The sequence below is a fragment of the Microtus ochrogaster genome, unplaced genomic scaffold, assembly GCF_000317375.1.
Source record: "Microtus ochrogaster isolate Prairie Vole_2 unplaced genomic scaffold, MicOch1.0 UNK115, whole genome shotgun sequence".
Lineage (NCBI taxonomy): Eukaryota > Metazoa > Chordata > Mammalia > Rodentia > Cricetidae > Microtus > Microtus ochrogaster.
The window spans coordinates 416,072-433,266 of NW_004949213.1; the positions used below are offsets into that span (position 1 = coordinate 416,072).

At 51.5% G+C, this 17,195-nt stretch overlaps 2 protein-coding genes across 4 annotated transcripts in view; both read left to right on the top strand.

The window, feature by feature from the left end:
• Positions 1-9,638, top strand: part of Coq8b (coenzyme Q8B) — a 21,987-nt gene extending 12,349 nt beyond the window's left edge. For both annotated transcript variants that reach the window (XM_005371584.2, XM_013355332.2), the window contains exons 11-15: positions 2,469-2,610; positions 2,697-2,804; positions 4,262-4,327; positions 8,243-8,329; positions 8,879-9,638. In XM_005371584.2, the coding sequence (XP_005371641.1) occupies positions 2,469-2,610; positions 2,697-2,804; positions 4,262-4,327; positions 8,243-8,329; positions 8,879-9,181 (706 nt within the window). In that variant the 3' untranslated portion in view covers positions 9,182-9,638. The remainder of the gene's footprint in view (positions 1-2,468; positions 2,611-2,696; positions 2,805-4,261; positions 4,328-8,242; positions 8,330-8,878) is intronic.
• Positions 9,639-10,072: 434 nt separating this feature from the next.
• Numbl (NUMB like, endocytic adaptor protein) overlaps positions 10,073-17,195 on the top strand; it is a 21,615-nt gene continuing 14,492 nt past the window's right edge. Inside the window, exons 1-3 of one of the 2 annotated variants that reach the window (XM_026778239.1) lie at positions 10,073-10,628; positions 13,666-13,750; positions 16,127-16,266. In XM_026778239.1, coding sequence (XP_026634040.1) covers positions 10,323-10,628; positions 13,666-13,750; positions 16,127-16,266 — 531 coding nt within the window. In that variant the 5' untranslated portion in view covers positions 10,073-10,322. The remainder of the gene's footprint in view (positions 10,629-13,665; positions 13,751-16,126; positions 16,267-17,195) is intronic. The other variant, XM_005371585.2, reaches the window with a different exon arrangement.

A 17,195-nucleotide genomic window follows, 5' to 3' on the forward strand; every position in this document is an offset into this window, starting at 1 on the left:
ATGTGTACCACGCTAGGTACTCCTGGGAGGGAAGCGTATGTGTACCATGCTAGGCACTCCTGGAGGGAAGCGTATGTGTACCACGCTAGGTACTCTTGGGAGGGAAGTGTATGTATACCACGCATATACTTCTTGCCTCCAGCTCCCAATTGCTGAGATTACAGGCATGCACCACACATCTGGGTCAGAAAAGGATTCTTCAATTTAGTTACCACTGTTGAGAGCACAGGGCCCTCCTGCATCTATAGGGGACACATTCCTAGACACCCATAGTGGATGCCTGAAACCCAGTTAGTTCCAAACCCTGCATAGACTGCTTTCTCCTGTACATAGGTATGGAGAAGTCAGACTTACAAATTAGGAACAGTGTTTTCTGCTGCAACACGCTGATATTACTAGGGAGATCTCTATTCCAGGCTTTTGTTCGGACTGTCATCCTCCTGCCTCGGCCTTCTGAAGGCTGGGGTTAGAGGCCTGGCTCACCTGAAGCAGCATTTGTCACACACCATGAGTACAGCTTGCAGCCTATGGTAAAATCATCACGGATCTCTCTTCTTCGCCACAGCTTCACAGATAGATTTGTGCACACTGAGAGTCTTAATGGACTATGGCTTTTTTTCCTCATTGAACCTGAACATTTTACCTTTTCACTTAAAGAAAGCATGCTATGGGCTGGTGAGGTGGTTCCTCGGGTTAAAGAACTTGCCACCAAGCCTGGTAATCTGAACTTGATCCCTGGGGCCCACATAGAAGGAGAGAACTGTTACCCACAAAGTTGTCCCCTGTCATTCACACAGGCTCCATGGCATTTGTGTGACAGTCAGACAGACACACACACACATAAACATGCACTAAATGAATATAAAAAAATAAGAAAAAAATTAACCCATTGTCACCCTCCTGTATGCAGCCCTAATGAAGTTCATTTAAAAAAAGCCCTGGAGGAGAGATGACTCGGCGGATAAAAGCACTGACTGCCTCTTCAGAGGACGGGGTTCCATTCCCAGCACCCACACAGCAGCTCACAGCTGTCTGTAACTCCAAGATCTTACACCCTCACACAGACATGCAAGTGGGCAAAGCAACAGTGTACATAAAATACAAATAAATAAATTCAAAGAAAAAGAGATGTGTGTGCTACCACACCCAGCAATGTTATTTAAAAAAAAAAATTGTGAAGGGGGACCAGTAGGGGTGGGATGGACAAGGGAGGGTGACAGTGAGGTGACGGAAATGCATCATTTGTGTGCTTATGAAATCGCATAGTGAAACCCACTGTGTGCGACTAATATACACTAATTGAAGAAGACAGAAAATCATGGAGCTCACTCTGTAGACCAGGCTAGCCTTGAACCTACAGAGATCTGCCTGCCTCTGCCTCTCAGGTGTTAGGATTAAAGGTACTTACTACCACCCAGCAGGAATTTACTTTTTTAAATTTATATTTTTACTTTATGGGTATAGGTGTTTTGCTTGTGTACACCAAGTACATGCAGTGCCCGCAGAGGCCAGAAGAGGGCGTTATATTTTCATAGTTTCTGAAACTGGCATTATAGACAGTTGTGAGCTACCATGTGGGTGCTAGAGGTTGAACTCAGGGTTTCTGGAAGTATAGCCAGTGCTCTTAACTGTTGAGCCATCTCTCCAGCCCTCTTTTCTTTCTTTCTCGCTTGCTTACCTGCTTTTTGAAACAGCACCTCATCATGCACCCTGGGTGATCTGGAATGAGCTGTCACAGAGGCTGACCTCCTGCCTCCACTCCCCAGTGCTAGGTTTACAGGCATGCACTACCACATGCAGCTTAGACCCAGGTTTACCACGAGTCACTAAAATTCTCTGGTGACTCCAGGAGTGACTGTTAACTATCACTGTAGAGCCATAGACTTAAAAAAATTTTTTTTGTTTATTTTTGTTTTTTTTTTTAGACAGAGTGTAACAACCCTAGCTGTCCTGAAACTAACTCTATAGACCAGGCTGACCTCAAACGACTTAAAAACTTTATAAAAATATTTCTTAATGTTTATCATTTAATGTTGTGTGTACATGTGCATACACACATGTGTGTGCATGCTACAGCATACATGTAGGGCTTGGAGGCCAACTTTAGGAATATGCAGGCCCTGGGGTCAAACTCAGGTCATAGGCTATGGGTCAAGTGCCTTTGTCCACTACGCCATCACAACCATAAATTCTTTCTAAGTGACGCATGAACCAGATATTTTGAGCTCACTGTCAAGTCACCGGAAGGGCTGATGGGAGGGAAGTGGTAACTGGGTCTCCAGCCACACACAGTTAAAAGACCAGTCTGGCCAGGTAGTGGCTGTCACCCAAGGTTGCCACACCAGAGAAGTGAGGAGGAAATGAAAGCCTAGAGCAGCGTGGCCTGAAGGGCCTTTCAGTCAAACCGCCAGTTCAAGCCAAGCCCCCACCTGAAATCTCTCTCATCCCTCGCCTTCTTCCCACCCCAGGAAACTCTTGGCCGACGACCCCTTCTTCCGGGTGCCAGCTGTGGTGCAGGAGCTGTGCACTGCACGTGTGCTGGGCATGGAGCTGGCTGGGGGCATTCCTCTGGACCAGTGCCAGGGCCTGAGTCAGGACATCCGGAATCAGGTATATCTCCTGTGGGACAGGAAGGGGGACGGGCCGAGCTCGCAATTTCTCTCCTGGATGCCCACTGAGATGTCTTCTTCCTCCAGATTTGCTTTCAGCTCCTGAGGCTGTGTCTGCGAGAGCTGTTTGAGTTCAGATTCATGCAGACAGATCCCAACTGGGCCAACTTCCTGTATGACACTTCCAGCCACCAGGTTGGTTCCTGAGAATATGAATCAGGGTACATCAGCTAGCTAGCAGCTGAAAAGACCATTTCCCCAGGGGCCAGAGAGATGATTCAGTGGGTAAAGATGCTTGCTCCCAAGCCTGCCAGCCCGTACGTCAATCCTCAGGACCCACGTGGTGGAAGCAGAGGACTGAGTAGCAAGTTGTCCTCTGGCCTCCACACATGCACCATACATAATACACAATAAATACAAAAAAAATAGGGCTGGAGGGATGGGTCAGTGGATAGGGCACTGGCTGCTCTTCCAGAAGGACCTGAGTTGATCCCCAGTACCCACACAGTGGCTTACAACCATCTGTAACTCCAGTTCCAGGGGACCCAGTGCCCTCCTCTACCTCTGTGACATCAGGCACCCAAATGGTGTACAGAAATACATGCAGGCACAACACCCATACACATACAATAAACTTTTTAAAGCTATATATATATAAAAAAAACCCCAAATGAATGAACCAGAGCTAACACCATGATGGGGAAAACTACAAGCCGTCTGGGCCCCAAGTACAGATTACAGGACAATTAGAGGAAACACTGTGAGAGTTTTCGGGGACCCACTGTGCAGCCCAGGTCAGCGCTGAACTCTTCCTCGTGCTTCACCTGGAATTGCAGACACGCGTGTCCAGGCCTGGCTTCTCTGTAAATACAAAGCTTTAAACTATGCAGCTATTATTGTATTAGATATGGTGTGTGCCTACATACGAATGTAGAAGGTGTGCGTGGGAATTTCAGGGGAAATTTACTTTTTAAAATTATTTTAGAATTTATGTGTACAGGTGTTTAGCTTGCATCTATACTGTGCACCGTTTGTGTGTAGTGTCTGAAGAGGCCAGAAGAGGGCATCAGATCCCCTGGAACTGGAGTTTACAAGAGGTTGTGAGCCACTGTGTGGGTGCTGGGAATCGAACCCGAGTCCACTAAAAGACTTACTGAAGTGTTCTCAACCACTGAGTCATCTCTCCAGTCCTCAGGAAATTATTTAATGGTATTAGTTTCAGGAAAGTGATGACCCTGGAGAAGGTCCCGGGAGTATACAAGCAAGGGAGGAATAGGCCTGTGATGGCGGTATGGATATTTTAAGCTGAGTAGTAGGACTTGTAGGTATTCACTTATTTTTCAGATGTCTTATTTCTTCATTACTTTATGGGCTCAAGATACCCCAGGTGTGATGGTGCATACCTTTAATCCAGCACTAAAGCTCAGTCTTAGGGTACCTGCCTAGAATGCACCAGTTAGGGGCTAGGGGTGTTCAATTACAGAGGCCTGGCCTCCTCATATCCACAAACAAGAGGCTGGGTGTGTGACACGCCCAAGAATACAGTGTTTGCCTGTCTATAGGTGTGGCTGAACAGCCAGAGTGGGGCTGTAGGGGAGAGGGAGCTGTCCTGACCACTTCAGTCCTACATTCCTGTCACCCGTTGTTCCCAGGTGACTCTACTGGACTTTGGAGCAAGCCGGGCATTTGGAACAGAGTTCACAGACCATTACATTGAGGTGAGTACCCCCAATCCTGAGGCTTCTGAAGGGTCAAGGGTCAAGCTGGATAGTAAGAACAGGGTAAGAAGGAAAAGCAAACTGGATCTAAGAAATATGGGCCTTCGCTGCTGGGCGGTGATGGTGCACTCCATTAATCCCTGCACTTGACAGGCAGAGGCAGGCGGATCTCTGTGAGTTCCAGGCCAGCCTGGTCTACAGAGTGACACTCTATAATAGTAATATTAATAACAGCTAATAATCAACTATTTTGATGGAGGAAGGTCATTGGTTAATTAAATAAAGAAACTGCTTGCCCTGATAGGTTAGAACATCAGGGTTAGAACATAGGGTAGAGTAAACAGAACAGAATGCTGGGAGGAAGGGGAAGTGAGCTCAGAGATGCCATACTCCCCTCTCCCGGGCAGACGCCATAGCTCAGCTCTCAGGGGCACACGCGATGAAGCTCTGACCCAGGATGGACGTAGGCTAGAATCTTCCCGGTAAGTGCACCTTGGGGTGCTACACACATTATTAGAAATGGGCTAGTCCAGGTGCGAGAGTTAGCCGAAAAGAGGCTAGATATAATGGGCCAAGCAGTGTTTAAAAGAATATAATTTGTGTGTTGTTATTTCAGGGCATAAGTTAGCCAGGCAACCAGGAACACAGCCTGCAGCTCCTACAACACCACTTAATATTATTACAAGTAGCGTCTGACTGAAAGTGGCCAGGGCTACTCAGAGCTCCACTTTACAGGTGATGTAACAGAGGTTTAGAGAGCAACTGCCCCAAATCCCAGCAGGTCTGTGGGTCACAGGTAGTCTGGGTTCAGAGCCCATGTCCCAGACCTTGCTGAGAGAAGAGCCAGAGATGACCTCCCTGTCCAGCGTCTTGACATCCAGCCTGCGCCTCACAGGAAGCTGTAGCTCCTCAAGGAATGCTTTCTCACCTATGTGGTTCTTCCATTTCTTCCAAATCAGTCAGTCTCAGAGGCTGCAGAGACCAGCTCACTTGTGTCTACATGCAGCTTAGGTTTTCTGTTTGTCTAGTTGTCACTTCAGACATTCTCCGACATCTCCTTGGTGCCCAGCCCTGCTCCTCCACCCCCGTCTCCCCATCACAGAGCTCACCATCTGTGTTCCACAGTCAGGGACACAGAAGGGTCAGGGCTAGACTGAGGAAATGGCGGCTGTTGTGAGCATCTAGAGGAGCCTGTCCCAGATTGAGGAAGAGGAGCTTTTGAACTGAGAGCTGAGGGATGTAAAATCAGGAAGAAGCCTTTCAGAGAGTTCCACTCCCTGGTGATAAATATATGAGCCATTCATATTCAAATGACTAAAAGAGGGAATTTAGGAACATCCTTTCTGCACGGTGGTACTTCTGAACAGAAATGGCCATTTCGGGGATGGAGAGATGGCTCAGCGGTTAGAGTATTTGCAACTGAGTCTTAGTCACAGTTGTATGGCCGTGAAGAGACACCATGACCAAGGCAAATTTATAAAAGAAAGCATTTATTTGAGAGCTGGCTTGCAGTTTCAGAGGGTGAGTCCATGACAAGCAGAACGCAGAGAGAGAGAGAGAGAGAGAGAGAGAGAGAGAGAGAGAGAGAGAGAGAGAGAGAGAGAGAGAGAGAGAGAGAGAGAGAGAGAGAGAGAGAGAGTTAGTTAACTGTGCCAGGTGTGGAGTTTTGAAACCTGAAAGTCAACCCACACTTCCTGCAACAAATCCACCTCCTAGACTTTCCCAAATAGCTCCACCAGCTGGGGACCAAGTACTCAGTATTTAAACCAATGGAGCCCAGACATGTTGGGTCCTAGGCCCCTCTGCAGTAGGCACTCTTAATCTCCTGAGGTGCTTCAGAAAGGACTTGGGGAGGGGAGGAACAATAGAGTTGAAAACTCCCCCAACCCCGACAGCAAGTAACCTCCAAGACTGGGGGCTGAGCCCATGGGGGCTGTGAGAAGTTATGGAGGTGCTGGCTGGGAGGAAGCCTAGTGGACCATGGGCACTAACAGTCTTGAAGACAAAGGAGAAAGGTGACCGAGACATGGCCAAAGATTCTGGCCTAAGAACTTTTCAGGCCACCTCTAACTGCTGACAAGAACTGGTGACACAGACTACCCCACACAGGCCATTTGGGACATAAAGCCAAGACCTCCCTGAGTACTCGAACCATCTATTTCTCCTGGATGCTCCCTTTCTGTCTTTCTTTTTTTTTTAAGATTTTATTTGTTTATTTATTGTGCATACAACATTCTGCCTTCATGTCTACCCACATGCCAGAAGAGGGCGCCAGATCTCATTACAAATGGTTGTGAGCCACCATGTGGTTGCTGGGAATTGAACTCACGACCTCTGGAAGAGCAGCCAGTGTTCTTAACCACTAAACCATCTCTCCAGGCCTGGATGCTCCCTTTCAAAAACCACCTTAACCTTTAAACAACAACCCCAAGACTGTTGTTTAAATGTGGTGGCCAATAATCAGAGTACTTGGATCAGGACAGGACAAGAGAATCATGAGTTCAAGGCCAGCCTGGGTTTCTTAAGAGCCTGTTTATTTTTAGGTGCATTGTGTGTATATACATATACATATATAAACATGTATATATATATACATACATACACACATGTATATGTATGTGTATATATATGTATATTCATACACATGCACACGCATGCCCACATGCACCATGGGACACACAAGGACAGAGGAAAATCTGCTGAATCAGTTCTCTTTCTACCATGTGGGACCTGTGGGGACTGAGAATCAAATTCAGGTCATCAGGCTTATCAGCACCTTTAGTGACTGAGCTATCTTTAAAAAAGGGGGGGGGGGGAAATCAGCCCATTTATATGGAACCCTAACAGAAGGCCAGACAGCACAAGTAGGGGAGTGACAACAGAATTACTTATTCGTCCCTGCCCCCCCCCCCAAAGAAAAGGGCAGTGCAGTGGGTTGGGGCTGGACCGGCGCCTTCCTCTGTTCTAAGTTCGCCTCTTCTGCACAGGGGCCCAGGGATAGCCAGCAACAACCAGTGACATCAAGCTCCCTGCTGCAGGCACAGTGCTGAGTCCCACACAGTGATCCCAGGAGGAACCTGGTTCCTCCCATTTAACAGATGAGAAAGCAGAGGCCCAGCTATGGTTTGCCTAGAGTCCTCTGAGCCCCAGAAACTGGTGCAGATGCTTCGGGGTCTCCCTCTACAGGACTGGACAGGAACTTAGCTCCACAGCAAGGGGCATCTTGAGTGCTATGTCTCATGACCAGTGCAACTGGACCCATCTGGAACCCTTACACCCAAGGAGTTCAAAATCCAGTGGGGGAGATGGCCTTCTGGCAGTCTCAGACACCACATACCACCCATTCTTATCTGGTGTGTGGACCCACCAACAGTTGTGACTCTGTGCCTCTCGTGGTGGTGGCTTCCAGACAGTTCTGCATTCTCAGTGTGGCGGAACCCTGACCTTTTCCACCACAGACTCTCCCCAGTCCTGAGGGAGTCATAGCAGGGACAGAGTAGGGAGGGGAAGCTTCTAGGAGAAATAGTGTACTCAGGACAGTTGAAATGGAGGTGGATCCAGGGTGGGCAAGATATTCCCTCCCCACTCTCTTCCTCCATTCCTTTTTAACAGTGTTACCTGATAGTCCAGGCTGGCTTTGAACTCATAATCCTGACCCGCCTCCTGGGGGATTGTAGGTATGTACTACTATACCCCTTTGGCTGGTATTTCCCATTATCTAGAACCTGTCTTGTAGCCTGGTGTGATGGTGCAGACCCCTAACTCTTGCAGGCAGAGGCAGGAAGATCAGGAGTTCACTGTTATCCTCAGCTGCATAGTGAGTTGAAGATAGTGTAGGCTTTGTCAGACTGCCTCAAAGCAGAAACAAAACCCCAAAGCCTCCCTTCCACACGGGTCTATCCTCTGACATCCCAGGTGGTGAAGGCTGCTGCTGATGGAGACAAAGATCGAGTCCTGAAGAAATCCCAGGATCTCAAATTCCTCACAGGCTTTGAAACCAAGGTTGGTGGCCACTGGGCAGAAGGGCTGGTGTGTTTGTTGCTGTGTTTTCTTTAGGGGACTAATTAATGTTTTTGGGGAGTGGAGGACACAGGAGCTGCCGCGCTCTGCTCTGCTGAGCAACTGGAGAAGGATGGGGGGGGGGTGGAGTGGAGATTGTATTTCTATCCCAGGGGAATGGGATAACTGGATGGACTAGTCTATACTGAGGAGCTCTGGGTTGGGCTGGAGGGTAGGGGAGCACCACTATTTATTCTGGGGATCCTGGGTTTGAGGAGTAGAGAGAGAGGCTGCTAGTCTGTCGGAAGCCAGGGCTTCTTCAGAGTAACTGGGGGGTTGTGGACAGTTGGTGTCTACTTATTACTTTTCACGCACCTTGGGCTAGCAATGCAAGTCTTCCACCACGGAGCCCCACCCCGTCCCCAGCCCCTCACTGGTGGATTCTAGGCCAGCTCTACCAGTGAGTCACGTCCCAGCCCTTGCAATTTGCCTCTTCTGAAGTAGTCAGAGGACATTATGTCCGTTTGGATGCATCTGCCATCCCCACCCTAGGCATTCTCCGACGCCCACGTGGAGGCAGTGATGATTCTGGGGGAGCCCTTTGCTTCCTCGGGTCCCTACGACTTCGGGGCTGGAGAGACAGCTCACCGAATACAGGGCCTCATCCCCGTGTTGCTTCGGCATCGGCTGCGCCCACCACCTGAGGAGACCTACGCCCTACACCGCAAGCTAGCTGGGGCTTTCTTAGCCTGTGCTCGCCTCCACGCCCACATCGCCTGCCGGGACCTCTTCCAAGACACCTACCACCGTTACTGGGCCGGTCGCCAGGCACTGCCACTGCCAGCAGCCTCCTGACTAGAAGGACCTCCCTGACGACCCCACCATGACTGATTCCATCCGGGGATACCAGTTCCACAGCGGGGTCCTCGCTACGGCTCTTCTTACCCCCTGACGCTCTATCCTGGTGTCAGAGACTAGTTTCTTGTCTTGGATCTTCAGGCCCCTGAAGTTAGTTCCCTGATCCAAAGTGGGCATCCTGGAATTCTAAACCTGGGAGTCAGCAAATTACTGCCATCATCTAAGTGAACCCTTGGCCCCTTCATGGGGTTCACTCTTATCTGGAGGGGGCGCCCCTCAGCCCCAGGTCTTCCAGGATCCTCAGGAGTAAGGGGAGATGGTGGCTGTTGGAGGCGGTCCTCACCTTTGCCTCCCTCGCTTTACCAGCTGCCTTCTTCCGGGGTTCCAGCCTGTGTATTGGTGGATGGGGGTGGGTGCCGATCCTTCTCTTCGAATAAAGGCACCCTTTCCCTTCCCCCCAGCTCTTTTCTCTCTGCGCTAAAGGGGAGGAGTTCACAGGCGGATCCAGGTGCAGATGGCCAGACCCTCCCCCCTTGTCTAGGGCCATCTGTTGCGGGGAACCTCCTCCACCCCCCCCCACGTGCTGACCACCTGCTCCGAAGGCTGTGGCAGCTGAGAAGTACCCTCCTATCACACATTCTCGCCCCTCACCCCCAGCTTCAGGCTCCCACATGGCAACCTCGCCTTTGCTAATGGGCCCTAATGCCCCTACCAGCTGCTTTGCCAAACCCACAGGACCGGAGTGGGTGTGCAGCAGCGTCCAGAACTAGGACTGGTCCTATCCCAATGCCTTCTCTCCGCAAGCCAGAATGCTCTCCCTCCGGGATGTCGGGGTCTGTTCCTTTCCCCTCCCCTTGCTTGCAAAAAGTGCCTCGTCACCGCTTCTGCCCGCCCCCGCCGGGCTGGGAGAACCGTGGGGTTAAGCAAGATCTGAGGACGTCAAGGCGCCTCCCAAAGCAATTCTTCAGAAGCAGAACCATAGGGGATCTGAGGTCAGGGGTAACAGAAGGAAACAGAACCTGCGCGTGAACCTGGGAGGCAGTACAAGAGGGACGCTTGCAAGTTCCCCCAAGGCCAGGCCAAGAGGCGGGGCGGGGCGAGACTGCTTCTGCATGGGAGGAGACCGGGTAGTATTTGTATGGGGGAGTGGTCTGTGGGGAGGCGGAGTCTCTTTTGCATATACAGCAGGCGGTGGGCCAATGGGCGGGGCAGGGGCGGAGCGCCGAGGGAGGGATGCTCCCCCGCCCCCGGAACGGAATCCTCCGGGGAGCCGAGAAGGCTCGCGCGCTTGCATCCCGCACCAGCCGCCGGCCCTGGGCCCGGCCCGCGTCAGACCGAGCCGTCGCCGCCACAGCAGCAGCAGCACTCGGGAAGCCGGGCCCAGCCGGGGCCACGGGAGGCGGGGGCGCCCGGGCCCTGGATGTCCCGCAGCGCGGCGGCCAGCGTGAGAAGGGCGGGCTCGGGGGGCTCGGGCCGGGGGCGGCGCCGCTGCTGATGTGGCGGAGGGTGGGAAGCGGCAGCAGCGCCCGGATGGAGAGAAGATGCCAAGACTGGAGAGGGTGGTCCTGGGTGGGGGTCCGGGAACAAGCCCCCGGCAATCCTAAACCTGCCAGACTGGGGTCTCCAGGACAGGCCATCTCTGCGAAGGCCCTGGAAATAGGGATTCTGAGATACAAATTCCCCCCAAATCAAGGACAGGGCTGCATAAATTCTAGGTACAACTCCCTGGGCAAGGTTTGGTGTTCAAGGTCCGGGACACAGTTCCCTTTATCAAGCTAAGGCCTTAACTGAGCCTATTCGAGACAAAATCCGTACTCCTCCTGCCAGAGGGGTTCTTCGAGCACAACAGCCCCCTAATCGAGATCTTGAAGATTAGCTCCCTGGGTAGAACTGCCAAGGCCAAGGCTGTGGGGTGTGGGGTGTCATCCAAGTACTGTCTACTCCCAGGGGTCCTGGCTCCAGCCTGCCCCCCCCCCCAGCCCTTGGGCGGTGTCCCAGGCAAATCCCCTTCTCAAAACAAGGTCCCTGTGTCTGGAACTCCACCCCAGCATGAATAAAATAAGGAGAATTTCAGGCATTCCCCTACCCCACCTCCACCCCATGCTTAGTCAGGGGTCTCAAGATGTTGGTCTCCTAGGCCACCCCCTTTGTCCCTAGGGCTGCTCAGCTGTCTAAGAGGCCCCACCCGGAGACAATGCTCAGCTTTCCTAGCCAGACGGAACCCCCCGCCCCTGACTCCAGGATTTAGCTTGGGCTGGGGGCGGCTCCCCAGAGACCCGGTGGAAACCTGTCTGCAGCCTCTGTGGTGACCAGCGGCTTTGTGTGTGGTATGGGGTGGGGGGTGGGGGTGCAAGGGTTGGGGAGGTGGCTAGAAGTGTGACCTGGTGTTTGTGTGACTGTCCGTGTGTGTGCTTGCGTTGCAGCTGGCAAGGAGAAGGAATCCTACGTTGTCTCTCTGCATGCTTGTGGTTGGATGTGCTGGTGTCCGTGGTGTGTGTGTGGCCCCAGTGTTTGTGTGACTGGATGTGAATGGCAGCTGCTCACTGTACAAGCTCCTCTACTTTTTGGATCATGTTTAGAGGGATGAGTGGTTGTGGTTAGGAGGTTGTGTTTGTGCTTATGTCTTTTGTGACCCTGTGTGTGTGTACCTTGGTGTATGTCAACATCTGTGTTGGGTTCGGACTTCTGTGTGGCTGACTGAAGATGTGGGTGGAGTTGTGACAGTGTGTTAGTAGGATTGTGACTGTGGCAATGGCCATATGTGGAACCATGTTGTGCTTATGTCTGACTGATGTCTCCATGAGTGTCACCGCACTGCTGTCGTGTTTGAAGTCATATTGTGCTTGGGTTTGTGTTGTATGCCCCTAGCCATGTCTGTGTGTGTGACTGAGGTGGTACAAATGGCTCTCCACCTAGCTGTGGGATACTGAGTACGAACCACAGCCACCTATGTGAGTTGTGAATATCTGAAACTCTTGTCTACTATGAAAGGGTAGTTGTGTGGGACTCAGCCTGCACTGGGGGTGCATAGGTGACCAGCTTCTATTCCTCTGTGTGTATGTGACCCAGTTGTCTGTGACCCTGGGGGACTCTATGCTGGTGTCCTAGACTGGGAAGGTGTGTGTGATTTGGTGGTGAAGTGACTGTGTTTTCCATGTAAAGCCAGCTGTAAATGCTGACTGGGTCACGCTGTTTATATGTGCACCCAACTGTGTACTTGGGGTGTGGAGAACCGAACTGTGTGCTTTAAGTTCCTCTGTGTGAGATTTTGAGTATTAGTGGGACTGTGACTTTGTGTATCTGCTCACGTGGGGTCGTGATTGATTATATGCGGCCACATTCTTGTCTACGTGACTCGAATCCTCATGGAGACTGTTTATCTGTGATAGGGTACCAGCATGACAGATGGCTGGGCACCATCGGCCCTGATACAGAGTGACTCCATACACAACTGTTTCTGGAATGTATGTGACTGTCTGAGGCCGGCCATCCTTGTCCCTCGGCCTCTGGCTGATGATACGCTATGTCTGTGATGCTCGGGCTGTGGCCATCAGTGTCTACAGCGTGTGGCTGTCCATAAAGAGAGACTGATACATAAGGGTGCTTGTCTCAGAGGAGCACGTAGTGCGTGTGACGACCAAACGTGGGCATGCCCCTGGTAGTCTGTGACTGTCAAAGTGTGTTGATGTAGCTGGTGCTGCTTGAGGGTGAATGACCTTGTGCATCTACAGCTGTGTGTTGCTGGGGTGTGGAGGGGGTGCGGGGCTTGGTAAGACCAGTGTGCCTCAGTCCACGTAGGTGATTGTGCTCCTGGGTGACCAAGTGCTTATGGTGACCCGAGAGGTGGCTGGTCTGTATGTGTTTCCGCCTAGGGTATGTGGCTTAGGAGACACAGCTGTCATGAGGTGTAGTTGGACACGTATCACCCATATGCATGTGCCTGCTCCAGCTCATTGTACGTAGCCAAGAGTGGATGTTATCAGTTGTTGGATTGAGTAAGTGCGTGTGGTTGGCTGAGACACATACATTCCTGTGGACACATGGAGAGCTGTGTGTGCCAGTGAGTACCAACATGTGGCCAGATGTTAGTTGTGTCTTATGACCTGGCACATAGCTGTTGTGATGTCTGTGTCATAAAGTGTGCTGAGATATGACCAAATTGCTAAGAAAACTGTTGGCTGCTCAGGTATGTGTGGCTATGTGTTTGTGTTTAACCCTGGACATGACAGTAGAGGGCAAAGCCACTCACTTCCCATCATCTCCTTGGGTATTGAGGGACCCATCAGTGTCCCCCAACACACCTACTCCTTCCTGGGCCCATAGAACCAGGTGGCTGGTCTCCCTAGTAACAGTTGCTATGACTACCAGGGTTCTTACTAGGGAGCCTGAGATGGAGGGGTTGGCTAAGGTCCAAGGTGGGGGTTGAGTAGGGGACCGAATTCCCCTCCACAAACTTCTCATCTTCTCACTCCCTTGAGCAGGGTGGACCCAGGAGACCTGGTCAGCATTTGTCCCCAGCCCCCTGTGGGGCCTCGGGGCCCCCTGAAACCTTCAGGACGGAGTCAGGTGAGTGACCAGCTTGACAAAGGACTGAGTTTGTATCATCCATGGGTCATGGTTATGGCTAGTGTGACCAGAGGAACTGCCAATCACTGTCACACAGGCTCCGTTGTATACTTTGTTGTACACAGTGACCATCAAAGCCCCCACGGTCACAGACACACATCCTAAACCCCCACCTACAGACACCAACAACCTTCTGCACACAATGGTTATGTACAGATCAAACTCTTACAGGTACGCACACTCAGATCTTCACACGTCCATAGATTTACAGTTCAACCTGCACACGCATGATTTCCACATGCTTGTCAAATGCAGCAACAAGCACACCTAGATTTGCTAAGTGATATTTATTCACACAAACACAGACAGATACCTACATGTATACATATCTCCAGACCCTCCCAGACAGCACACAGGCAACCACCCGCACTTGTACACCCATTCCTAGAAATACACTCAAGACATACATGGCCAGATAAGATGGTGAGGGTCTATAATCCCAGCTCTTGGGAGGCTGAACATGAGGATCAGGAGTTCAAGTCCAGCTTCAGCTATACAGCAAGCTTGAGCCCAACATGGGCTACTTGGGACCCATCTCTAAAGCAGTAAGATGCCAGTGCGTGCTTCTACTCCCAACAGCCAGGAGACAGAGGTAGCCAGAACTCTTGGAGTTTATTGTCAGCCTGGTCTACACAGCGACTTCTAGGCCAGTCAAGGGATACATCGTAAGTTGACGCTGAAGAGAAGGAGGAAGAGGAGGAGGAGAAGAAGAAAAGCGATATACAATGATAGTCTCCACCCAGTATGCAGACGTCAGTGTCTCCTTTATCTCAGGCTGGCCTTGAACTCACTATATTACCAAGTGTGTCCTTGAAGTGACACTCCTGCCTCTTTCTCTCAAATGCTAGAAGTGAAGGCATGTGCCACCATGCCCCATTTATGCAGGCTGGAGATGGGACACACCATCAGCTGTGCTATGACTGCAGCTTTGACGGCTACACTTCTGTAGACCAACAGCCTCACAGACGGCACCTGTGAACCCAAAAAGAGTTACGCTTTGGCTCACACTCTCACAAATAGTGCTCAGCACTCTTAGACAACAGCCACTCAGTCAGCAGTCACACCGATGGCCATGGTCAGGGACACATTGCTTTACAGACACTCTGTCAGCCAGGAGAATGACCTAGGATAGCCTTGCTTTGGGTTCTGAATGAGTGAGTTTATTAAGTATAAAGCAAGCAAAAGTAAAACAATGAATATCGAGTAGCAGATAGAAGAAGTAGACCGCAGAACATCAAATGGACTCTCACCATCCAGCAGACACAGCTGGAGTGGCCAGATTGAGAAAGCAAACAAAAGCACCAGCCCTCACTGAAGCCACCTACATACAATCTCATTAGCATCTGCCCTCTTGGACATAGATAGGCTCCATCTTATGGATAACGGTCACAGACTCCCACTCTCAGAGACAACGGCTCTAAAGGACATAGTCGCACCCTCTCACAGAAGCATTGCCCTATGGAAACCAGTCATGGAAACACCCTTCAGGGCCAACAATCCATCCAAGGCAACACGCACAGAAACCACAAACTCTTGTAGACAGGAACTATACAGAGACATCGCATGCACCAGTGCACACGCATGGCCAGTCAGACACGAGTGCCCTGCAGCAGAAACCTCCAGAGATGCATGCTCACAGATAACAACCCCTCTTGGGGGATGCAGGCTCCCTCACAGCCAACGCCCAAAGTCTCACGAACACTCATTCACTTAAGGAGTCTTTTACAGCCTGCCTCCTGGACACACTGCCTCTGACTGTTGCAAGCACGCACCACCTGAGGCCTCGCTTCATCTGCACTCAGCTGTCAGAGAGCTGTACATGTTACATTTTCCCTCTTGCTCTCCCCCTCCCTCTCCTTTCCTGTCTCTCTCCTGTTTTCCTTGAACTTGGAGTTGACACTCTAGCCTTGCAGGCTAGACCAAGCTCTGCTACCTGGCTATATGTTCTTATCCCTGATCACCTTCACTGACCCTTGTGTCCTCAACCCCCCGGAAATTATGACCCTTGACCCCTAGTCCTCAAGCTCCAGGGCCCTACCTCTCATTCTTTGGATCTCTGTGGCTTTTCCATCATACCTCAAACCTCTGAACCCCTAAAGCCTATGACCTGCGGTTCCACCCACCCAGACCTCCGTGCCCCTTGCCGCGCACCCCGAAGCCCTGGATCCACAATTCTGGAACCCTCTGCATAACCAGTCTCCACCGGGTAGAGCCACTCACCCGCACCTGCTCCTCTAGCAAGCCCTCAGCCCTCTCACCTCATCTCCATACCATTGACCTCCATCTTTAACCCATATCCCTGTTCTGTGCCACTAGACGGGGCGGGCACCATGAACAAGTTACGGCAGAGTCTGCGGCGGAGAAAGCCAGCCTATGTGCCTGAGGCATCGCGCCCACACCAGTGGCAGGCAGACGAGGATGCAGTGCGCAAGGGCACATGCAGCTTCCCTGTCAGGGTGAGTGCACGGCATGGATCACCTGATTTGTGCCTACGGCGTGCCTGCTGATCCCTGGGCACTGGGCAGATTGCCTGAGGCCATTGCTGGGAGACCTGTACTGTGGGGCTCTGTTAGGAGCTGTGACCGGCGACTTCCAAGTGCACTGGCATGGTGGCACTTGCCTGTAGTCCTAGAACACGCCCCATCACCTTTGTAGAACTGGAACCGGAGGCCCTGCGTGTAAGCATGCACACACGTACGCACACACAAAGCAGCCTCCTTTATTATTTTTAGGCTGTGTCTCATTAAGCTGGCCTTGAACTTACTCTGTACCCCAAGCTAGCTTGAACTCAAGATCCTCCCACTTCCCCATGCACTGACCACACACCTAACACATTCTGCCTTACACCAGATATCACTTGGGGGATAATCCTGAGGGGCTCACAGATAACGTGCACTAAAGGTTACAGAAAGGTAGCAGCGTTGGCAAAGCTCTTTTCCTCTTCTGTACATTCTGGTTCACAACGTAGTCCGCTCTCCCAGGGAGGCCTGAGCTGTGGGGTTCAGCCTTTCTCCCTTCTCATCTGGGAGACTAAGTCCTCAGCCTGGTTTTCTCCTCCCTAGAAGTGTACCCAAAATGTGAAGGGTTCATGTGGCAGGCACAGGAAGTGCCGATGAAAGTGGGGAAAGAATGTCAGCTAATAAGGGGGCATCTGTTAATGAAAACAGCCTTTGTACAGCAGCGTGCATGTGGCTTAGCAGGAGATACTTGCCAGTGAGGGGCTGGGGTGTGGCTCAGTGGTAGAGCCCCTGCCTAGAATCCCCCAGTGAGGGGCTGGGGTGTGGCTCAGTGGTAGAGCCCCTGCCTAGAATCCCCAGTGAGGGGCTGGGGGTGTGGCTCAGTGGTAGAGCACCTGCCTAGAATCCCCCAGTGAGGGGTTGGGGTG